General features: G+C 40.5%; 3 protein-coding genes across 7 annotated transcripts in view; 1 reads left to right on the top strand and 2 right to left on the bottom strand.

Moving 5' to 3' along the window:
- The window catches only part of ADCY10 (adenylate cyclase 10), a 110,466-nt gene extending 107,643 nt beyond the window's left edge, over nucleotides 1–2,823 (bottom strand). For both annotated transcript variants that reach the window (XM_051856005.2, XM_070076641.1), the window contains exon 1: nucleotides 2,712–2,823. The gene's annotated coding sequence lies outside the window, so the exon portion shown is untranslated. The remainder of the gene's footprint in view (nucleotides 1–2,711) is intronic.
- Nucleotides 519–25,397, bottom strand: MPC2 (mitochondrial pyruvate carrier 2). The gene is made up of 5 exons (XM_002715737.5): nucleotides 24,981–25,397; nucleotides 11,863–11,903; nucleotides 3,193–3,277; nucleotides 2,712–2,823; nucleotides 519–741 (listed from the first exon to the last, which is right to left on the bottom strand). The coding sequence occupies exons 1-5, from the start codon at nucleotides 25,087–25,089 to the stop codon at nucleotides 705–707; spliced, it is 384 nt and encodes a 127-aa protein (XP_002715783.1). The 5' UTR covers nucleotides 25,090–25,397; the 3' UTR covers nucleotides 519–704.
- The window catches only part of DCAF6 (DDB1 and CUL4 associated factor 6), a 127,125-nt gene continuing 126,278 nt past the window's right edge, over nucleotides 24,554–25,400 (top strand). The window contains exon 1 of one of the 4 annotated variants that reach the window (XM_070077388.1): nucleotides 24,554–24,902. The gene's annotated coding sequence lies outside the window, so the exon portion shown is untranslated. The remainder of the gene's footprint in view (nucleotides 24,903–25,400) is intronic. The other 3 variants (XM_070077393.1, XM_070077395.1, XM_070077399.1) reach the window with 3 other exon arrangements.

Here is a 25,400-nt window from a genome sequence, read left to right as displayed (position 1 = left end):
GACTCTAGTCCTTTCTCTGCTACATTATTATCAGTTACTAGGTGCAATTCAACAACTTAACACTCAGTATGGGCCATAGACTTTGTTAAAAATTATCCTAATGAATCTTTATAACAATCCTATTAGAAAATCTAAGGCTGTAAAAGAATTTTATACAATATGCCAAAAAAAAAAAAAATTAAGATTCATGTCAAGTTAAATAGTTTTAAAATAGTCTGAAATACTTTTAAAATAAATAACTTTAAATAGTGTAAGGCCATTTTAAGGGTTCTCATTCCATTATCTGTTTTTCACTGTCTACCAATATTTCTTTTCACTTACAGCTACCATGCTAAATAGATTGTTTAACTTTTCAACTGTCTTTCAGCTTACTTGAAGCTGTGTGCTTGTGTATATACACACTTTGGCTGACCAGAACAGAAGGCTGGGGGTATGTATGACCAATTATGATTCATTATGGACCAATGGTAGAAAATAAAAATGCTACTAACATGCAGAGATAAATTCTTTTAGTCATATTTAAAGAGAGACTGTTATTAAAAGTTTCCTTTATTTTTCTGTTGAATCAAGCACTAGCTACCAGTTAGTTAAATTTTTTTGTGTGCCCTCTAAAATTTAGCACAGTTAGCATTGCCTTATCAATAATCAAATAGGTCCCAGTGGTTATGTCCATATTTAGATTGTTCAGGTGGTCAGGAACTCTTTTATTGGTTTGCTTTAGCTTTTAGTTCTTGGTTATATCTATAAAGAAAACAGAAAGAAAAATAATCACCAACAATAATAGATAAATTTATGCTGAGAAAGGGAAGCATATTCCATTTCTTCTTTCCCAGTTGCCAAGTGACTATAGGTTATAAATACAATCTTCCCAAGTGCTCACAGGTACAAATAGAGGAGAAGGGAACTAAAGAGTTCATTTGCATCTGGCTTGCGGTTCTGATAAGATCCCAACTGTCGAAAAGTTTTAGCATCGTAATTAATGATAGTTTCCTGCACAATGAATATTTTCAAATTTTGAGCTACATAAAAGCATGACAAATATGAATATATGTATAAAAGTTGGGACCGGTGTTGTGGTGTAGCGGGTAACACTGCCACCTATGACACCAGCATCCTATATGGGTGCTGGTTTGAATCCTGGCTGCTCCACTTTCCAACCAGCTCCCTGCTAATGTGCTTAGAAAAGCAGTGAAGGATGGTCCAAGTGCTTGGACCCCTGTACCCACATGGGAGACCCAGAAGCAGCTCTGGGTCCTGGCTTTTGTGTGGCCCTGCCCTGACCATTGTAGCCATCTGGGGAGAGAACCAGTGGATGAAAAATCTCTATCTCTCCCTCTCTGACTTTCAAATAAATAAATAAATAATCCTAAAAAAAAAAAAAAAAAAAAAAAGTTGGCAAGGACCCAGTGCTGAGGTATAGTAAGTTAAGCCTCAGCCTATGGTGCTGGTATCCTATGTGGGTGCTGGTTCAAGTCCTGGCTGCTCCACTTCCGATTCAGTTCCCTGCCAATGGCCTGGAAAAGCGGTGGAAGATGGTCCAAGTGCTTGATCTCTTGTACCTGCATGGGAGACCTGGAAGCAGCTCTTGGCTCCTAGCTTCAGACAGGCCTATCTCTGGCCTTTTGTGGACATCTGGGGAACGAATCAGTGGATGGAAGACCTTTCTATGTCTGTCTCTTCCTTTCTATCTCTGTAACTCTGCATCTCAAATAAATAAATAAATAAATCTTCAAAAATATTTGACCAAGGCCAGCGCCATGGCTCACTTGGCTAATCTTCCGCCTGCGGCACCGGCACCCCAGTGCTGGTCGCTCCTCTTTCAGTCCAGCTCTCTGCTGTGGCCTGGGAAGGCAGTGGAGGATGGCCCAGGTCCTTGGGCCCTGCACCCGCATGGGAGACCAGGAGAAGCACCTGGCTCCTGGCTTTGGATCGGCACAGCACGCTGGCAATAGCAGCCATTTGGGGGGTGAACCAATGGAAGGAAGACCTTTCTCTCTGTCTCTCTCTCTCTCTAACTCTGCCTGTCAAAAAACAAATTTGACAAAATGTGGTCATTTAGAATTTTTAAGTTTATACTTATGAAGCATCTTTTACTAAGAATAAAATCCACTGGGAATGGGTTCCTGTCTAATCACGGACAGAAAGATCAACTTGTGTGATGCAGGGAGGCTACTGAATCAACAGGTTATAAACACTTAAGTTTACTGAAGCTAAGTAATTTCTTCAGTTCTTACCAATTCAAAGAATTACCTACAGAGCCACAGACTATTTCCCTCTACAACATCCTGGGCTTTTTCATGTACTATTCCTCCCAGTTTACAACAGAACAGAAATAGTATAAGCACAAGAAGGACTTTATTCCACAAAACCTGGCACACTTTCTATACTTGTCAAAATATCTCAATTTCAAATATTTGACCAGATTATCATTATCATTAGTCATAAAAAATAAAAATCTTCCAGTGAATTGTGGAACACTTTCCAATTAAACCAAATGACTTCATTCTTATCATACTATATAATGTACATTCAAGTCTGTTAAATTGCTTTTAAGTTATTTGTAAACCCAAGACTTTTCCAGAAATCATAAATGTTACATTTCTACTTCAGATACATTCCTGTCTTAGCATTATAAGTCAATCTTCAAAAAAAATTATTGCCATCTGGGTAGCTTCTGAAGCCTTTTAAAAAAATATCTTTAGTAGGCTTACCTCCAAATGCGAAAGAGTTGAGAGGCTCCTGCTGCCCCCACAAAGAAATTAACAGCAAATAGACTCCAATTTTTTGGAATAATTACGAGGGAGTATCTTGACCAAATAAACCCTGTTGAAACAAAATACTTTAAGTAGGTACTGCTGACATAGTGTATCTGAATACTTACTCTTAATGTAAAATAATTATAGGTAAGAGTATGACACAATGTAGAAAGAACAAAGAAATGCTATCCTTGGAGTCTTCAATGAAGTCCCTAAAACTCAGTATCACACAAATACAGTTCTGCTGATGAGGGAATCTTCATAGGACAAGTGGAATATTAATTGTTTCCATAATCGGGGAACTTTCTAGAGATAATATCAAATTCTTCTGTGTGTATGTATAAATTTTCAAATACTAAACTACTAAACGAACTTATGTGAAACATAAGAACAATAATTTACATTCTATCTGGAACATGGAAGATATTCAATTTACCTGTAGCCATCAAAACAGCAGACTGAGCTGTGCTGAGTTTTTCTGCAGGTCTTGCCATGTCAGCCAATCCAGCACACACCAATCCCTGGAAATACACATTAACACATATAAAGAAAAAAGGCATCATTAGGGTGGAGTGATAGCTTTTAACTTTAAATTAAACACAAAATATTTATGAGGTTTCCAATGATAGTAGCTATAATTTACTAGCTATGTATTAAGAAAATATAAATCATGACAAAAAGCTACAATGAGGTGAGGAATGGTTTTTGAACCACTTTGTATTTTTCTAATCACATTAAGCTGCCTCATATATTTGAAATACTGCATTACATATTAAATCGTACATATGATATGAGTACATATTTGTTTCATGTATTTTATGCATATGCTTTATATGGTTTGGGTTTTTTTGGGTCTACAAATGCTATATATGAATTTGTATTTTTTACTTTGCCTATGTTGGAACCTACTGAGGTGGAGGATGCCTAAAAGCTGTTTAAGGTCATCTGTATGGATTCCTCCTTTCTGTCAATATTACTGTTTAAAAGTAATTGTAGTCTTCTGCTTAGAACATTTTCCCTTAACAATCAAAGTAAACATGCCATTTCTTCTCTGTTATGTTTTTAACACTGTCATTTATAGGATCATGCCACTCACATCTTACTATCAACATTACTCAGAAAGTTTAGTGAGTTCTCTCTAGACAATAATTATGCTACTTTATTGCATTGATGAGAATATGTAATAATTTTTTTTAAAAAATCTATTTGAAAGGCAACAGGATGCTGGTGTTGCAGATGGCACTTAACTACTTGTGCCAACAATGACTGGCCCAGCCTCAGATGTTGAGGTTATCCAGGGAGTGAATCAGCAGATGGAAGATCTGTAATTCTAACCTTCAAATAAATAAAATAACTCTATACTAAGTAAAGAGTTCAACAATTTGCACACACACAAAAAAAAACCAAAAAACCAAAAAACAAAAAAAACTGTTCCTGAACAGTTGAGACAAGTGCTATTTAGTCATTGCATCTTGAAGTTAATTTCACTTCTTTTTTTTTTCTGAGAAACTTAATTAACTTTAAAAAAGTGCCAAAGAATGATACACCTTTTGTGAACACTTAGACATATCTATAAGTTATGAGACATAGGAATATCTTCCACTTAATACATTAAAAGAAAATAAGTCCTTGAGAACAAGTTTTCTTATTAAGGATGTACCTAAGAAAACAAACAATGCAGTTGGACACTTAGGCATAACTAAAACTTATGAGACATAAGAATATTCTCCACTTGATATACTAAAACAAAATAAATCTTTGAGAACAAGTTTTGCTGTTAACTCTCATAATACAACTCTTTGAGGACAGAGTTCCTGCATGGGTAGTTAGTGCACAGTGCCTCCAGTTGTTAATTTAACAATAAACACTCTTATGTACGACATCCCAACTGGAGATTTAACCTGCTGCACCACAACACCTGCTCCTCCAGATGATTTTGAATATATGGAATCAATTCTAGAAAACATTGATTTTAGTTTCAAAGGGGATAAATGCTTAAGTACAGAGGTATAACTAGACGTAAACCATGGCAAACACATCTTTTCTTCTTGATGACATTTACTCACAGTCCCACTATTTTCTTCTAAATGCTTTCCTAATCATCTCTCCTACATCCTTCTTCCTGGTTCCAATGCTTATTTTCTCTGCCCCTATTTGTTCTACTTCTTCTGCCATTTTACAAGGGAAGGAAGAGACTGACTACTTTCATTCTTTTGGGCCCACACATTACTCTATGACCTACTGAATAAATCTATGAAGACTATGAGCTGTGTAATAGTACACCCTTTTGAAATAAGTCAGAAGTCATACATTTGATTTTTCTGGGATGTTAGTAATTACCCTCTCCTATAAAGGTCTTGAACTCCTGGACTTCCTTTACTGTGTTTTAAAAAACACTCATTTCTACTTATACAGCATTTTAACCTTAGGTAAATAACTTAACTAAATCTCATTGTGAATCTAATCTCTGCTACTTACTGGCTGTGTGAATTAGGTCAAGTTACATAACAACCTGTTTTAAATTCCTCATAAGTAAAATGAGAATATTAGTACTTAACTTGGCAAGATTGACATAATGATTAAATGAGATAATGTTTTAAAAATATTTAGCAAAGTGCCTGGAAATTATCTTTAACCCCACCAAAAATAACAGCAGCTAGCATCTTTAAAGCAGCATAAGTCTCTGTACCCTTTCCTGCGTTACTAACCTTGGGATGAGAGGAAGAAAATCTGTGTTCTTTTTCATCTTCATTCTGACTTAAATAGAACTTCACAGATTCAGAAATTACAGAGTATATTGCAAGATTATGTAAAAGACTCCATAACATCCTAAGAAGGTACTAGATCCACAGTGACTACTTCTATGATGGTAATATAAGTGTTTAAGAACATAGGCTTTGGAAACAAATAGCCCCGAGGTTGAAATTCTGACACTGCTACTAACAGTATTTACAGTAATCTAGTTTTTGACCCTAGTACGCTTGCCTGGAAAACTGTTAATATTTCTCTGATTTGGGAGAGGATGATTAAATGAGATAATGCATCCAACAACTTACAGGGTGGAATGCAGTAGACAGGTTGGCTCCAATGGCTCCCATCAACTGAAAAATGTTTCTCAAATGTCTAAAACCATGTTTGTGATTCCTTTTGGCATCTCATCACATACATATATTTATGAGAGAAATAATCATGAGATAGTTTAAAATGATCTCTCTCCCTTCTTTTCTTTATATATTTTTCTCCTTAAGACACATGCCATAAGATACTTTGAGTGTTTAAAAAGTGAAATAGCACAACAGTGTATTCCAATTCCAAAGTGCTTAGGGATAGTGAAGTCCTCAGGATTTTAAACTGAATTAATTTGTATCAGTAGTTTCAGTGTGAATAGCAAATAGACAAGTATTAAAAATTTGCATGGACATCTTTGAAATAGTTTAAAGAAGAGAAATGGAAAAATTAGCTACACCAAAGGGTTCAAGAGCTAAGAGATAACAAGTGGTCCAAAAAAAATATGACAAGACAAAGGACGCTCTCTTAACTGACCTTATTTCCCCAGGTCAGCCAATGATCTCCACTCCTATAAATAAGCTAACAGATGCCCAGGGCATGTGGATTACTTATGGCCAGGAAGCTACTCTCTATTGTCCTCATGCATTTTTGTTCTCACTAGCTGAATTCTATTGTTATTAAGACACTGGGTCTGTCCCCTACCTGTAATTTACATAACTGAGTAAACTATTAGGTAAATAAGTGAAATTAAAAAGAAGGTTATTGCATGTATGAAAACTAAAGAGTGTTTTTTTTTTTTTGTTTTGTTTTGTTTTTTGTTTTTTTTTTTTTAAGATTAAAGCCTGTTCTCAAATTTAGTGTGAAGCAAATAAATATAAAAAAGATTGGGGGGGAAAACCCATATAAAAATCTAGCAGATTTCTTTTTGCATACTGTTTGAAAGTATCTATGAGCTTGCTCTGCTTTAATGAAAACTAAACTTAAAATTATACTGGATGAACCATGGCATAATTTACCTGAGAGAACACGGTGCTCAAATTCAGTGGATTCATACAGAAACAGAAGCTTCAGCCTTATGGTGAATTATTGGCAAGTAAATATATATTTACTTATTTTTTAAAAACTTATTTGAAAGGCAGAGTTAAAGAGAGAGGGAGAGCTCTCACTCCCCAAATGGCTGCAATGGCTGGGGCTGGGCCAGGTTGAAGCCATGAGCCTGAAACTACATCTGAGTTCCCTACATGGGTAACAGAGGCCCAAGTACTTGGACCTTCTGTTGCTTTCCCAGGCATATTAGCAGGGAGCTGGATTGGAAGTGGAGCAGCTGGGACTTGAACCATGGCCCACATGGAATGCCAGTGTCACGGCATTGGCTTAACCTCCTATAAGTTATAACTCTGGCCTCCATATTTATATTTTTCAGGTTAAAATATTTAAGTATGTAGGTTTTTTGTTGTTGTTGTTTTTGTTTTTAGGATTATCCACTTTGACCTTCTGATGAATTACCTGGTTTCAACTGAATTGGCTAAGGACTCCACTATGGCAGAATGTAAAGAAGTATTCTCTGAGAGTCTTCCTTATTTTTTTTTTTTTCAAAGATTTATTTATTTACTGATTTGAAAAGCAGAGAGTTACAGAGAAGCAGAGGCAGAGAGAGGTCTTCCATCAGCTGGTTCACTCCCCAGATGGCCGCAATGGTGGGAGCTGTGCTGATAGAAAGCCAGGAGCCAGGAGCTTCTTCCAGGTCTCTCATGTGGGTGCAGGGGCCCAAGTGTCTGGGCCATCTTCCACTGCTTTCCCAGGCCATAGCAGAGAGCTTGATTGGAAGTTGGGCAGCCAGGACTTGAACCAGTGCCCATATGGGATGCTAGCAGTGCAGGCGGTGGCTTTACTCCTACTCCACAGTACCAACCCCTCTCTGAGAGTCTTAATTTAGAACTTAAGTGGCTTGCAACTGTTATATATCATCTATAGACTCCCACATATTAACTGTCAAATATTCTGGGATAAGAAAACACATTGGAAGGCTGGTGTTATGGTGTAATGGGGAAAGCTGCTGCCTGCATGATACTGACATTCCTTATGGGTGCCAGTTCGTATCTCAGCTGTTTTACTTCAAGTCTAGCTCCCAGCTAATGAGCCTGAGAGAACAGTGGAAGATGGTCCAAATGCTTGGGTCCTTGGACCCTAGAAGAGGCTCCTGGCTCCTGTCTGGCCCAGTTCTGGCTGTTGCAGCCATCTGGGGAGTGTTCAAGTGGATAGAAGATCCTTTCTTTCTCTTTGTAACTCTGCCTTTCAAATAAATGAAATAAATCTTTAAAAATAAATAAATAAAAGATTTTGGAGACATAAGTTTAAAAGAAAAAAAAGAAAGCAAGCACATTGGTATGTACATAAAAATAGTATCCAACAAAAGTCTCCCCACCAGAGAACAATTAACTCCCAGATGTTTCTATTGCTATGCTGTCATCAGGTGACTATGCACTCAGATAATTTCAACACTGACATTACGTAGATGTTTCTAAAGGAGAGAGAGATAGTGAAGAAGGCACTGATGTGTACACAATACTGTCAACGTCTCAACACATGATGGGCCAGACCAAGTAAACACCAAAGTTACTGGTGAAATCAATAAACTCCTAAACTGTGGTTAAATTTGAGAACAAAGAGGGCCCAAATTTACAGTAAATAGATGGAATCATTCTTAATCTATTAATGGTGCTTGAAACAATATTTCAGCAATTAACTCCACTTTATTGATCTAATTACTATATGAAAATATAGTAATGTTCGTGGAAAAACAGAATTGAAAAAAAAAGCCCATTATCTCCTGACATGACTTCTCTCAAATTCAAGCCACCTTTTAAAGTGATAATATGAGCTAATTAGCCCATTCCTAAATAATATGGGGTCCTGGGAATGTCAATGAAGCCTTTTTTACATTATCAACTCACAAAAAGTGAGTATCCTTTAAAGACTTTGTTTAGGGGTAGGCATTGTGAGGCAGGTTAAGCCACTGCTTAGGATGCCTGCATCCCATACAGGAAGGGTCCTGGCTACCCTGCTGCTGATCCAGCTTCCTGCTGAAGGGCCTGGGAAGGCAGCAGATGATGGCTCAAGCACCTGGATTCTTATCACTCACGTGGGAGCCCTGGACGGAGTTTTGGGCAGTTTTCAAACTGATGTCTTACTCTTTGTAGTGCCTCAAACTAGATGCTGTTCAGACATGCTATAACAAGGTTGTAGGAGTTTATTTTGGTGCAAAAACATTCCAAAATCTATGCATAGTTTTTTCATAACACACATTTTTCTTAAAGTTTCTGAGACCCATCTCATAATTTTAGATGTGGGAAGGGAGGGAAGCAAATGGAGAACCCATTCTTATTATAAGGGCTTTTTTTTGTTGTTGTTTTTTCTTGCATACCATACAACATATGAATGCTGACTGGGAACAGACCCATTAAATCATGATCCATTCAAACTGTTGATTAAACTGATGGGATCTTTTCTCAATATACATGAAAAAAAGAACTGTCTGTAAAATACAGCTCCCAAACCACTAATCTAATCTAATCTTGTCTGTCATTTCATAGTTGACAAAAGGACAAAGAGATTAAGTTTGCCTAAGGTCATAAGATTTAGGGATGCCTAATTTATTTATTTATTTATTTATTTATTTATTTATTGACAGGCAGAGTGGACAGTGAGAGAGAGAGACAGAGAGAAAGGTCTTCCTTTGCCGTTAGTTCACTCTCCAATGGCCGCCGCGGCCGGCGTGCTGCAGCCAGCGCACCGCGCTGATCCGATGGCAGGAGCCAGGTGCTTCTCCTGGTCTCCCATGGAGTGCAGGGCCCAAGCACTTGGGCCATCCTCCACTGCACTCCCGGGCCATAGCAGAGCGCTGGCCTGGAAGAGGGGCAACCGGGACAGAATCCGGTGCCCCGACCGGGACTAGAACCCAGTGTGCCGGAGCCACAAGGCGGAGGATTAGCCTAGTAAGCCGTGGCGCCGGCTAGGGATACCTAATTTTACCTCTAATATTCTTCAATAAGATACATAAATGGCCAATAATCACATGAAAAGATATTCAACATGACGAAAGTGTCAGGAAATGTGCATCAAAATCACGAGATTATCACTTGACCCCTCATTAGGATGGCTATAACAAAAATAAAAAAGACAATTTCAACCAAAAGTAATGAGTGTTGGTGAAGGCGTGGAAAAATTAGAACCCATGTGAACTACTGGTGGAAATGTAAAATAATGCAGCTTCTGAGGAAAAACAGTACAGCAGTCCTCAAAATATTAAACACAGAATGACTTCATTATCTAGTAATTCTACTTTTTGGTGTAGACCCCAAATAATTTAAAGTACGAAGTTGAATAGATATTGTACACCAATGTTCACAGTAGCATTATTCAAAAGCCAAAACATGGAAGCAACCCAAGTGTCAAATCAGTAGACAGATAACCAAAATATGGTATGATAGAATGTTACTCAGTTTTAAAATAGAAAATTTTTATTTAAATTTATTTATTTATTTGAAAGACAGCATTACAGAGAGAAAGAGAGAGACTGAGAAAGACTGATCTTCTATCTGCTGGTTCACTCTCCAAATAGCTGCAATGGCCAGGGCTGGGCCAGGAGCTTCATCTAGGTCTCCTACATGGGTACTGGGGCCCAGGCACTTGGGCCATCCTCCGCTGCCTTCCCAGGTACAATATTGGGGAGCTGGATTGGAAGTGGAGCAGCCAGGACTCATACAGGCACCCATATGGGATGTTGGCATCTCAGTCGTGGCTTAACTTGCTACTCCACAACACTGGCCCCAGGAAATTCTGATACATGCTACAACACAGATAAACTTTGAGGACATTATGCTAGTGAAATAAACCTGCCACAAAAAAGCAAATATATGATTCTACTTACAATAGGTACCCCTAAAATTCAGAGACAGAAAGTAAAATGGTTTCCAGGACTGGAAGAAGTGGGGAAAGAGGAATTACATAACGGGTATAGAATCTTAGTTTTGCAAGATAAAAACAGTTCTGGGGAGTGGTTGTACAATGATGTGAATGTACTTACCACTTAACTGTACATTTAACAAATTGTTAAGATGGTAAACTTTATGTGTATTTTATCACAATTTTAAGAAAGCCTACAGACCAGCAGTTTTCAAACTTTAGAGGGCAACAGAAGTTATTAAAATACAACTTACTGGGCTCTAACCCTAAAATTTTGAGGTTCAGTAGGTTTGTGATGAGGCCTTATTATTTGCATTTTGAACAAGTTCTCAGAAGAAACCACACCAAGTCCACAAAGGACAATTTCAGAAGCACATTGGTCTATAATTATAGACCAGTGCTGGCTTTTTCAACATAAAAACAGTGATTTGCCATAAAAAGCCACCAAGATTATTTCTTTTTAGCTAAATGAGAATTTTAGAGAAGGAAGCTCTTGGTTTCTACCATTTACCTGATGTTCATGCTTAACATTTCATGAACCAAGTACCCTTGTACTTGGATGACTCCACCTACTTTTTGAGACTTTTTTCTTTTTTTAAAAAGATTTATTATTTTGAAAGTCAAAGAGAGAGAGATCTCTCATCTGCTGGTTCACTCCCCAGATGGCCACAACAGCCCATGCTGGGCCAGGCCAAAGCCAGGAGCTGGCAGCTTCATCTGGGTCTCCCGCACGGGTGGCTGAGGCCCACATAGGTGGGCCATCTCCTGCTGTTTTTCCCAGGTCACTGGCAGGGAGCTGGATAAGAAGTGGAGCACCAAGTATGTGAACCAGTGCCCATACAGGATGCAGGCATTGGAGGCAGAGGCTTTACCTGACACACCACAGAAAGTGAGACTTTCTTCTCTGTTCACAGAAAGCCTTTTATTTATGAGTTCAGAAAAACTAAAGTAAGTAATAGGCAATAGCTTTATGCAGTACAAATGATACACTTGGGAATATCTGCCATGAAATCCTGGAGAAGTAGGCTAATAAGAATGCTTTAAATGTGTCTTTCATAAGTTATTTTAAACTAGTAAGTTCCTATTAAGGAATTTTCTCCCCCTACAGTGTCTGCAAAAACTCAAGACTTACCCATTTCATAATTGGAGCCCAGAAGAAAACTGTGCGGGGACCTGGAAAAAAAAAAAAGGAATAGTCAAAAATAAATAAAATATTTTATACATCTTCTAACAGCCATCACCAAATTTCAAACAGCCAAAGATTTATCAATCAATTTCTAATCATGCTTGCTATGCTCTCTGCATACTTTGTTCTTAACATTTATAATGACAATATCACTCTTTCTCACAAGATGTCATGATCTCCTTGTTGATTATTCAGTTTTGTGATGTGTTAAAAATTAGTGAAAAGTATAATGGAGATGGTTTTCAAAACCATTCCCAGTGCTTTGCCTTGATGAAGAAACTTAATGTTAGTTCAGTCACAGATAATCTTCAAATTGGGGGAAATTTCACATTCTGGAATTTCAGTGATATATGTGGAAATTCACTACTTTATTAATATTTCTAGCTTTAAAAACATTTAGCATATGCATTCTACTGAAAGTTTTTACAAAATTCAACACAGTCTAGTAGAAAAATTGAGTGAACCTAATTTTAAAATTTACATGAGAAACAGGAAAGCCAAGATTTCTAAGCTTCTTAATTAGCAGAATTCTTGCTTTAGTCACCCTGATACCCATCTGCCTTGTGCAAAATGCTAAATAAATGTATAAAGGATTGAAAACAACTCTGGTTTCTTAGATAACTTAGAATCTGAGAAGCATGATGTCTCAGAGCTGCGAGGAAACTCAGAGATCATCTAATCCAAGTTCTCCCTTCTGTCGAGAAGACTCAGAGGAGCTCCATAGCCTCCACTCCAGTCATGGAGCCAGTAAGCAGGGGACTGTGACTGCAGCCTAAAGTTCTCAAATTCTCAACTGGCCACTCTGAACTCTTCCAAATCATACACTTCTTTTAACCTTCAGGGGACACAGTGAGATGAAAAAAACAGACTCTGTCCATGGGGATTTAAAATGTATCCAAGTATGCTGCTGAGTCCAATATTTACCACTAATATGTCATCTATGTTCTTTCACACTGGCTCAACAAAATACATTTATTTCTTCACAAACAAATTAAGCAATTTTATGTCACACAACAGTGATTTACATACCAAGCAATTAGCATCCTATTATATCCATGACTATTGCTACTGCCTTAATATTCTATTTTAGTTTGCAAGAACAATTTGTCTTTATGAGTCACAAAAATCATATCTAAACTGGCATCAATTTCTAAGTATAACATATTTTACTTTTTTTCATCTACTCTCAACTAATACTCTTCTCAATAGCATTAGCAGGTGAAGATGCATTTATCCATTTCCCCCTCAACATGTGAGCATTCACTCTTACTAATAACAGGAAGTATTCCTGTTCTTCTGTTCTTAACGGCTTAACTAGCACTTAAGAGAAAAATCGAGCTTTTCTATGTCAGCAGTGCAGCAGAGTGATCAAGGATGCAAGGGAGATGCTGGTGGTGGTGGTGCCATAAAGACAATCAATCCCAACCAGGCTGCCAGTGTGTGCAGTGGTCAGGGCAGCCATGGTGCTCCAGAGTAAACTTTTCCTGTCTCATTGTCAGAATTCAGGGTAGGGAGCTGATGGGCAACATGGGAAAAGCATGTTCAGAGTGGTGGCACATTCACAGCCATGGGACTGGGCATCTAATGCCAACCACAGCAATGGTTGCCCACCACTTCCCATCAAAGTCTTTGAGAAAAGAGTTAAATCTATTTTTTTTTTTTTTTTTTTTTTTTTTTTACAGGCAGAGTGGACAGTGAGAGAGAGAGACAGAGAGAAAGGTCTTCCTTTTGCCGTTGGTTCACCCTCCAATGGCCGCCGCGGCCGGCGCACCGCGCTGATCCGATGGCAGGAGCCAGGAGCCAGGAGCCAGGTGCTTTTCCTGGTCTCCCATGGGGTGCAGGGCCCAAGCACCTGGGCCATCCTCCACTGCACTCCCTGGCCACAGCAGAGAGCTGGCCTGGAAGACGGGCAACCGGGACAGAATCCGGCACCCCAACCGGGACTAGAACCCGGTGTGCCGGCGCCGCTAGGCGGAGGATTAGCCTAGTGAGCTGCGGCGCCGGCCCTAAATCTATTTTTTAGAAAGGTAGAATAAACTAAACAATGAGCTAGGTTAAGAATCAGCTGTGGTTCTACAGACAAATCATTGATTCCGCCATAAAAATTACTGCATGATTTGGTGTACCAAGCCTGAGAATATCTTGGTGAATGAAACACTATCCTGGCCTTTAATGATCTAAGAACATTAAGGTTGTGGAAGTAAAATCAAGACCAAAAGCCATCTAAAAACATTCTAGGGGAATGAAATTCTCAAGTACTTTCATCAAAACCATATTACTATTTTATATTTATGTAAAACCATTATCCCAAGTGAAAATGAACTCAAAGAATACACTCTTTTGGGGGGGTGTTTTTTGGCTGAATTTCTATCAAAAGTAGTTGGTTAATTGTAAGATTAAGCAGAAAAATTTGGAAAATGTAAAAATGGTTCTCTCTCTCTCTTTTTTTTTTTTGACAGGCAGAGTTAGACAGTGAGAGAGACACAGAGAGAAAGGTCTTCCTTCCATTGGTTCACCCCCAAAATGGCAGCCACGGCCGGTGCGCTGCACTGATCCAAAGCCAGGAGCCAGGTGCTTCCTCCTGGTCTCCCATACGGGTGCAGGGCCCAAGCATTTGGGCCATCCTCCACTGCACTCCTGGGCCACAGCAGAGGGCTGGACTGGAAGAGGAACAACCAGGACAGAACCCAGCATCCCAACCAGGACTAGAACCCAGGGTACCGGCACTGCAGGCGGAGGATTAGCCAAGGAGCTGCGGTGCCAGCCTGTAATTTTTTTGATTAACCTGTTATCACATAGTGTCAGCTATTACTTGACTTCATTATTAAATGATAGCAGTGTTATTCATTTTGGTATATTTCACAATTTACTATAGTTTTTGATACTTTTTCACTTCTCTCAAATTATTTAATATTATCCTTAGGGATAAATTCATTAATTCAATGCGATTTTAATACAATAGATTAAAAGTAGATTTTAAAACCTACTACAAGGGTTCGGCACTGTGGCGTAACGGATAAAGCCGCTGCCTGCAGTGCTGGCATCCTATATGGACACCGGTTCGAGTCCCGGCTGCTCTACTTCCAATCCAGCTCTCAGCCCTGGTCTGGGAAAGCAGTGGAAGATGGCCCAATTCCTCCTGCATGGGAGACCAGAAGAAGCTCCTGGCTCCTGGCTTTGGATTGGCACAGCTCTGGTCGTTGTGGCCAATTGGGGAGTTAACCAGCAGATGGAAGACCTCTGTCTCTCTCTCTGCCTCTCCTTCTTTCTCTGTGTAACTCAGACTTTCAAATAAATAAGTAAACCTTAAAAAAAATACTAGAGTACACCTTATTCTACTATATTTAGTAGAATAAATACTTATAAGTACTTATTCTACTATAATTAGTGTACATCTACTTACCTATCTGCAAGCTACTGGCTAAATATTATTTGTATTTGTACCCCTATCACCTAGTAGAATGTTAAATAAAAAGGAAAGTTAGCTAGCACAATTAGAATCAGTTATATATTTTTTTCTAATAAATTTTAAAAAATATTCATCTATTTGAAAGAGCTACAGAGAGACAGGGAGAGTCAGAGAGAGAGAGAGTTCTTCCACCTGCTGGTTTACTACCCAAATGGCCACAACAGCTGGGGCTGGGCCAGGCTGAAGTCAGGAGCCTGGAACTCCACCTGGGTCCCGCACATAGGCGGCAGAGGTCAAAATTCTTGAGGCATTTTCTGCTGCCTTTCTAGGTGTGTCAGCAGGGAGCTGGATCATAAGTGGGATCATCCGAGACTCGAACCAGTGCTCCATTATAGGATCCGGCTTGCAGGTGGCAGCTTAACCCTCTGTATAATGACAGCACAGAATCAGTTTATATTAACTAGTATTACTCTTATATGAATTACTTATGCATGGGTATATATAATATATACAAATAATACATAATATATGCACATGTATATAATATATAATGAACATATATGCAAATAACCTTAAAATATGATAAAAATTAAGTTATTTTTGTCAACCTGATACTTAAATATTGACTTCTGGTTTACACTTTTAAGTGTTTTAAAATAAATTTGCTGATTTCCTATTTTAATCCTAAAGTGCTTCCACTGCAAGTGTAGTTTTATTTTCTGTCTTCAAAGGGGCTGAATATTATCCAAACACTAGGTCATGGCACAAACTTTGTCTTTCCTCATGGGCCAAAAAAAATGTCGTTGTTGTTTTTTTTTTTTTAAAGATTTATTTATTTATTTGAAAGAGAGAGAGGAAAGGCAGAGAGAGAGAGCGAGAGAGAGAGGTCTTCCATCTGCTGGCTCACTCCCCAAATGGCCGCACCGGCTGGAGCTGAGCTGATCTGAAGACAGGAACTAGGAGCCCAAGGTCTTGAGTCATCTTCTATTGCTCTTCAGGCTATAGCAGAGAGCTAGATCAGAAGTGGAGCGGCCGGGACTCGAACTGGTGCCCATATGGGATGCCAGCACTGCAAGCGGCAGCTTAACCTGCTACACCACAGCACCGGCCCCTGACTTCCAGAATATATATTTATAATGATAATTTTGCCAAGTTTTAGTTCTAGTTAGTGGTCTCAACCAAGAGTTATTTTTGCCCCCACCCAGGGCATTTGGTAGTGTGTAGACACATGTTTAACTGTCACAAGGGTGAACGTATTGGTATTGCCATCTGTGGGTAGAGGCCTGGGATTTTGTAAAACATCCAATCACGGGCAGGACAGCTCCCCACAGCCATGAAATATCCTCCTCAAAATATGTTAACAATGCTTTTAAGAAACTCTGGCCTAGGCAGACTGGTAAAGCCATCAAAAATTCATGCAGTTTCATGTCTCTACACTTTAGTCTATGCTGCCCTCTCCCAATATCTGGGCTTGTCTTCATCTGACTAATTCCTAAACTTCAAAAATTCATCTGAGGTTTCATCCCTCGAGGAAGCCTTCTTTAACAAGTTAGGCTAAATGCTCTTCTGTGAACTAACAAAGTAGCCTGTATATCCTTCCATTGTTTTCTGCACTAACTAAAATGTTTATACACCTGTTACTTTGCCAGACAATTAAGGTCCTTAAAGACAAAGCGTATTTTTAAATTTTCCATGACAAATAATAAATATTTGTCGAGAGAATTGATTTGGATTAATTATATCCAGGATAGATACTAATCAAAGATATTAAACAATATTAGGTCTGACCCAGCTTTTCCTTGATACCACTAAATCTTCACAGCTAGAATGTGCTATTTACTTACCTTCAGGGCTATCAGGTTCTCTTTATACAAGAGCTATACTAGACTTTCACTTGTTAGTCCATGAATTTGACACCATAAGCCGCTAATTCTATAAGCCAATCTTTTCAAACTACCTGGTAATTTAATTTACATTGAGCTTCTGGAATTCCAATCACCACACCTACTTTATTTTTCTTTGTCATGCAGTTTCTGTATCATACAGTGTCAGTTACTAAGTTTACTCTTTATCCCTGCATGAAGATTGACTTTTATCATTTTATCATTCAAAGGTAAGCTGGTATATTATTCATCCTTATGCTGAACTGTTCGGCAGATTCCTTTCTTCCTATTTCAAAACTGACCTTTGGGGTTAAAAACAGTCAAGCTTTTCAGCAGGTTTGCTAGTAACTAATTTACTCAATTGCTCCAAGCTAGGTGAGAGTTTAAAAATGTTAACTGCTTTCACTCTACCCCCAATCATATCAAACAAGGACAAAAAAAGACTTTAAACATGAAATTGCAGCTTCTAGAACCTGAATCAAGAGAAATATTTTAGTGAATAGTTTTAAGCTAAGAAAATAAATATTATGTTAATCTAACTGCCAAGTCCTAAGAAAAATATCAGGAGCAAATCTAAAAAGCATCTTAAATTGTGAATTTTTCTGAGATACCAGAGGAAATGATAAAAGCAAACAAGTTGTATTTTCCTGTTAAAGAAAAAGAAAGAAGGAATGACTAACAAATACATGTAATCACACAATGGACTAAAAAAATTTCTGAGAAAATTTAATATACCCTTTTGTTTTATCATAGCTAGTTATTGTTTACCTTGAGAGTAAATGGTTAAGTTAAAATAAATTTGAATGTGTATGAATTCAGATATAGAGATTGTCTTCCAGAAAACAGCAATCAATCAACTGTGGCTATGACAGAGATGAAACATCCCAACTTACAAAACATTTAGAAACAGGATCAGTGTTACATGCGTTATTCTAGACTGGAAAAAAAAGTTAATGCTCTTTACATTAGCATAATTCTCATGCATAAATGTAGATGAGATAATACCTTTATACTGGTAAAAGCAGAAGTACAAATTAACTGAGTACCTGGCAAATAGTCACTATGATAAAAGGAATCTCTACTCTTAGAAGTTGAAAAAGGCCTAAAATGCTGACAATTTAGAAATAGCAAACAAGAATTCAAAAAATATACACATACATATTTAAAACTCTGGGGCTGGCATTCACTGTGCTGCTGAGGGTAAGGTCCTGTGATACTGGCATCCCTTTATCAGAGTGCAGGTTCAAGTCCTGGCTGCTCTGCTAATTAGCTCCTTGCTGATGCAGCCTGGGGACAGGGAGGAGGGGAGGGGAGCAGCCCAAGTACTTGGACCCCTGCCACCCACGTGGGGGACCCAGATGGAGTTCCAGGCTCCTGGCTTCAGCCTGGCCCGATTGCCGCAATAGCGGCAATTCAGGATGTGAACCAATGGATGGAAGATCTCTCCCTCTTTCTCTGCCTGTACCTCTCTCTCTCACTCTGCCTTTCAAATAAAATTAATCTTAAAAATAAGCTTTTTAAGCTTTTGAAATATTTTCAAACGTAGTAAAAAATACAGGGAATAATGTAATGGTTCTTTTTTTTTTAATTAAAGATTTATATATTTATTTGAAAGAGTTACAGAAAGAGGGAGAGAGCTCTTCCATCTGCTTGTTCACTCCCCAAATTCCAAAACAGCTGGCCCAGGGCCAGGCTGGAGCCAGGACCCAGAAGCTTCCAGGTCTCCCATGTGGGTGCAAGAGCCCAAGCACTTGGGACATCCGCCGCAGGAGCCAGGAATCCAACCAAGAGGCTCTGATGAGGGAAGCTGGGGGTGGGAGGAGGTCTTAACTTCTGGGCCATGCATCCACCCCTGATATTTTTAAAGTTGTAACTTCACAGAAGTTGAGAGAAGTTCTGCAAGTGAATATCACAGCCAAATAGTAACAGATAAAAACATTCAAACACAAGAAGAAAACTAGTTTGCCTTATGAACCCGGTGAATGTATAGATAAAAAAAAATAAATTTACTTTCTAATTTCTCTGTGAGAGATTCCTGCTAATGACATATTACATGAATTCTACCCAGAAATTAGGTCATTTATTGTATAGATGATTGTCGTCCTAAGGAAAGACTTCCTTCTTAGAACACAAGATGTAATTTTTATACACACATTTAGAAATACTGAATTGAAGTATTCAATCTGTCTCAATGTGAAAATAAAGTTTCTTACTAAATGGTTAAGGGGTCATAAATCACCATCTTTCCATGACCTTTTCCCTTGCTTTTCACACTGTTCCACTAATGGTTTGTTCCTTTTTAACATCCCTTAGTTCCTTTTATTATGCAAGCCCACCTGTTCACTATCATATGACAAGCTACATGGAAATCCTTAGTCTTTGATGACAGATCCTGACTGCCAAAAGACATTTTTATTTGTGCTAAAGCTAGTTCTGATACAACACTAAGAACATGACTGAACTACCATCTTAGAACTGTTTAATCTTTGTGTATTCCACAATGCCTGGAAATAGCTATCATTCACTCATAGTATCAAAAACATTATGAGTATGTAATGTTTTTAAAAATGTTGAGGGAAAATAGGCTTTAGTTTGACATTCTGAAGTAGGGGCCAGTGTTGTGGCCTGGCGGGTTAAGTCACTGCCTGCAAAGCCAGCATCCCATATTTGATCCAGGTCCCTGCTAACACACCTGGAAAAGTGGCAAAGACGGTCCAACTGCTCGGGTGCCTGCACCCAAGTGGGAGACCTAGAAGAAGCTCCTGGCTTTGGCCTGGCCCAGAAAAGGCCAGTGACACCATCTGGGAAGTGAACCAGCAGATGGAAGTTCTCTCTCTCTGTAACTCTCCTTTGAAACAAATAAATAAATCCCACACACAAAAAATCCAAAATAAATAACAGGTGAAAAGACTAAATCAAGGCCCAGAGGTGAGACTACTCTCAATATTGAATAACTCAACTGTCTTCGTAGTTGATTGTCTAATGACATTCTCCTTTTCATCAATATCTCATAGCTGTAATTAAAATTCTGACTATCCAACTATTTTTATTTATTTTTTTTGACAGGCAGAGTGGACAGTGAGAGAGAGAGACAGAGAGAAAGGTCTTCCTTTGCTGTTGGTTCACTCTCCAATGGCCGCTGCGGCCAGCGCTGGCGCCCCGCGCTGATCCGATGGCAGGAGCCAGGTACTTCTCCTGGTCTCCCATGGGGTGCAGGGCCCAAGGACCTGGGCCATCCTCCACTGCACTCCCTGGCCACAGCAGAGAGCTGGCCTGGAAGAGGGGCAACCGGGACAGAATCCGGCGTCCCGACCAGGACTAGAAACCGGTGTGCTGTGCCGCAAGGCGGAGGATTAGCCTAGTGAGCCGCGGTGCCGGCCCACTATTTTGTTCTTATCCCTTAATTTTAAGGTAAATAGCTCATACTTTAGAAAATATTATATGTATATTCGATATTTGATTTAAATATTTAGAATATATTAAATGCTTTAAAAATATATATTCATAGGGCTGGCACTGTGGCGCAGCGAGTTAACACCTTGGCCTGAAGCACTGGCATCCCATATGGGTGCCAGTTCTAGTCCCGGCTGCTCCTCTTCCAATCCAGCTCTCTGCTATGGCCTGGGAAAGCAGCAGAAGATGGCCCAAGTCCTTGGATCCCTGTACCCACGTGGGAGACCTGGAAGAAGCTCCTGGTTCCTGACTTCGGATCAGCACAGCTCCAGCTATTGCGGCCATCTGGGGAGTGAACCATCGGGTGGAAGACTTTGTATCTACCTCTCCCTGTAACTCTTTCAAATAAATAAATCTTTAAAAAATTTATATATATTTACATAGAGTACCTTAGACTGGCATTAAAATTCTACACATAATCTGTACAGCAAGTTAATAAGCTGTTTTAATAGAGATGCTAAACAATTAAAACTATGTGAGCAGGGCCAGCACTGTGGCATAGTGGGTAAAGCCACCACCTGCAGCGCCAGTGCTGTGGCACAGAGGGTTAAAGCCCCGGCTTGCCACACCTGCATCCCATATGGATGTGGGTTCGAGACCTGGCTGTTCCACTTCTGATCCAGCTCTCTGCTATGGCCTGGGAAAGCAGTAGAAGATGGCCCATGTCTTTGGGCCCCTGCACCCATGTGGGAGACCTGGAAGAAGCTCATGGCTCTGGATCGGTGCAGCTCTGGCTGTTGCGGCCATCTGGGGAGTGAACCAGCAGAAGGCAGACCTCTCTCTGCCTCTCTGTAACTCTCCCTTTCAAATAAATAAAAGAAAAAAAAAAACCTATATGAGCATATACACTGGTCATTTATTTGATACACATTTGGGTTTATATATAATGAACATACATATTTTGAAGTTAGTTGTATTCAATTCTGAATTTTTATGATAAAGATAATCCTTTATGAACAATTAGCATTGGTTGATTTAATGTTTTTATTTTTTTAAAAAATCTCTTCATGTCTTTAAAATAAAAAATAAAAATCAATTCCCTTACCTAGGAAAAATATAAATATTCTCCTTAGGACTTTAAAGTAACTTCTCCTGTGCGAGAGAGAATAGCATAAATGTAGCGAATGATACAGCAGCAGCACATGAGGCTCTGCTCTAAGTTTCACAGAACTGATTTTTTCAAAGCTCTTCCAGTTAAGCCAAATATAATTCAATAAAGGCAAAACAACGGTGAGCTAAAATGATGCAGTTCAGATAGATGCTTTCTGAGCTAACTTATCCAAGGGATAGTTTTTAGACTCTTTAGAGTAGGGGTCTTCTAACTTCTTTTGATCATGTGCCTCTAACATTAAAAAAAAAATAGAGCTCATGTATCTATACGTATGGCTACATACTCATAAACTAATAACTGTTCTATTTTTATATTATAAAATACACTAGGAAAAACTCCAAAGGATGAAAAAAACAGTAAGCATTTACAGCAGTTCTACTGTCTTTTCCTACATTCCTGTGTTTTACTTTATGTATCCCCTCAGAGTGATTCACTCCATTTTAGAGCTTGCAGTTACAATGAAATGACACTCCTCCACCAAGAATGTGTTTTCTTCCCACTGCCCCCTACCCTGACTGAACTCTTCAGTAAACATTGGGAAGTAAACACTGAGCAACCCAAGTTCAAGGTTATTTCTGACAAATATCTAGAGAGCAGCTATGCAACTGGTTAGTGCAGAGTTGCGGGCTTTTATAGTCAGTCAGGTGGGGAGTGTATGACATCAGTTCATGTGAGTTGAGTAACTTGACAAGGACACACATTTACTTAGAATTCTTATTCTTCCTCTACACAGGCAGTTCTTGATGGGCCAAGAACAACACATGGGCAAATGGATGAAGCAGGCCTCAAAATTCTGGGCCACAAGTCAAAGGCTCAAACTACAAGATACTCAAAATTTTTTTACGTATCTACATAGAAATATAACATTTGTAAAAAAAGATTTATTTATTTGAAAGGCAGAGTTACAGAGAGTGGGAGGAGAGAGGGAGGGAGGGAAGAAGAGGGGGAGAGGGAGAGGGAGAGAGAAAGAGAGAGAAATTGATTGATTTTCCATCCACTGGTTCAGTCCCCAAATGGTTGCAGCCAGGAGTCTGAACCCCATCCTGGTCTCCCAAGTGGGTGACAGGAGCTCAAGTACTCTGTTGCTTTCCCAGGCACATTAGCAAGGAGCTGGATGGGACGTGGAGCAGCCAGGATTTAAACTGGTGCTTATACGGGATGCGGCAGCTTAACTTGCTGTGCCACTGCACCAGCCCCCAAAACATATTCTTGTTACCTGTCTAGACATAACTTGTCAGTGATAAAATAAAATCTCAAAAAAAATTTATAAATCAGTAATGTTTGAGTTCTGACCCTTAGTATTTTACCATTCCATATATATATATATATTCTGAGATTTAAAAACATTTATTAGACTCAAAGACCTCCAGCCAGAGTGGCATGGAGGGGGGCTCCAAGAGAGGAAAAAAACCCAAAGGGCCCCGAGGCACTGGGGTTTTTAAGCACAATTTTGAAGGAAAAAAACCTTGACAATGAGGTTGGAGTTCAGTTACTAGGCGGGGAGCATATCCTTTAAAAATGCCTGATAGGTGAATCTAGTCTCAAGTTTAAACAATGATTCAACAGCAAACATTGTTATGTAAAACAGTATGCAAAATCCTTAAATATTCACTCTGGACAACTACTGGAGCAATAATTAGCATTTCCTCAGATTTTACTCAATACCAATGAGTCAGCAGTTATTTTTATCATACTTCTTTATTTAAAAAATTGGAGTGCCTACAACTCTTCAGCATACATAAGTCTGCAGTGAGGAATTAACTTTTGTTGCCAGTGAAAGTGCAAGCATGACAGCCATATCACTGAACCCTTGCGAGAGAGTCCTTAAAAGGTCATAATTATCATCCCCATTTTACAGACTAGAAAACTAAGACTTGGGAATGTAAGGTCAAGGTCACATAGCCAAGACTCAAACCTAGGTCTGTTTGGTTTCTACGCCTGTGTTCCTTCTACCACACTGAAATGGGATTAAAATACCCAGACCAACCCAAGTGTGCCCAGATGAAATGCACACAATCTGCTCTTATTCTGAAAGTGGAGCAAGTGTTCCAAGCAAAAATTACAGGCAGCCACAAGCGAAGCCTTTGGACAAGAACAATGGAGACTACCTTCCCTTTCCCTATTAAGGTGTTCAGAACTGTTTCTCCTCTACCCAGAGCTTAGGAAGGTCGGAGCTAACTCCACACTATTCAGAGGACTCCGTAATGCCCTGATGATTACGAAGCAGAGCCCAATCCTCCCTCTGAAAAACCTTGGCCACAAAACACAGCACTATCCCCCCAAATCGACTGCTATATAAAAAAACTAAGAGGTAAATGAACTTCATTAATCACCATGTCCCCGTGAAGAGCCGTTTTATGGTGTATTTCGTCTTGCAGTAGGCAACATTAAGGGTTAAGCTACGGTCTGAAGGTGTAGTTCACTTCGTTATCTAACTGGAAATCAGACTTAGTAACTAGCTCAGACTCCGGAGGGCGGCTGCGGAGTCAGAGAAGCGGGGGGGACCCCGGACACCGACTGGGGACTATAGATTTACCAAGCAGGGGGGAAAGCCACTTTTGGGGAGGGGGGCACTTCCATCTTCCCATTCAAAACACAGTTTCTCGTGTGCTGAGCTTGGGGGAGACCTCAGGATACAGAGGTCTGAAATAAAGAGCCGGGTGGGCATTATTCGCTCAGCCACGGGCACCCTGTTTCCCACTGGGACAGGAGAGTGAACGCGGAGCGTGGCATTCCCGCATCCACCGCGCAGAGATCTGCCATTCCGCCCAAGGTCACACCTATGGCAAACGGGAAAGGGGACTCACGCCCGGGTCCGACCGGCACACCTGGGGGCAGACTGAGGCACGCGGGCCCACGACCTCTGCTCCGCACCCTGCGGGGCGACACTCCCACACCGCGGCGCGCGGGGCCCACGGCGGCGCGGCGAGGCGAGGCTCTCCCGCGGCTGCCGGCGTGGAGGCGGCCAGATGTGGAGGCCGGGGCCGGGCTGCAGCGGCGCCACAGAGAGAGAGGTCCGGAAGGGCGCCGCCTGCACGCCTCCCGCGGTCGGGGGAGCCGCGGGATGACAGAAGGTGAAACGCAGAGGGCGGACAGGGGCTGGCGCTGCGGGATGTCGCCAGCAGCACAGGTACCGGCGGGTCTCTGAAAGGCGCCTTTTGGAGGGAGGAGAAAAGGTCTCGTGGGGGAGCCAGGCTGGGGCCATTACCTGCCGGGTGGTTGTACAACGGTCTCAGTTTCTCGGGCAGCATCAGCTCCACTTTATCCAGGAGCCGGTGGTAGGTGGCCCGCAGGCCTCGGGCGCCGGCGGCTGACATGTCGGCCGCCGAGTGATCGCGGGCAGCCGGATGGGAGCGTTGCTGTGTCCTCGCTCCTGGCTGACAACGAAGGGCAGCTCGTCCCTCTCCCTTGCCACAGCGCCTCGCGTCCGCTTTCCACCAGGGTGCCCTTCGCCGCGGCTCGCTTGCCCCCGGGCAAACCAGCCAGCGGCCCGCGCCCGGAGAGGGCTCAGGGGGCGGAGGCTGCGGGACAGCCCGCCCAGGCCCGCCTCCTGCCCTCCGCGGAGGGAGCGGGAGGAGGAGTCATGGCAACAGGTGTCAGAGGGATTGCCTCACCGAGGCCGCCCAGC

This window comes from Oryctolagus cuniculus, chromosome 7 (assembly GCF_964237555.1).
Source record: "Oryctolagus cuniculus chromosome 7, mOryCun1.1, whole genome shotgun sequence".
Lineage (NCBI taxonomy): Eukaryota > Metazoa > Chordata > Mammalia > Lagomorpha > Leporidae > Oryctolagus > Oryctolagus cuniculus.
The sequence above is the reverse complement of the archived record's forward strand: the minus strand, read 5'-3'. Positions and strand labels throughout refer to the sequence as shown.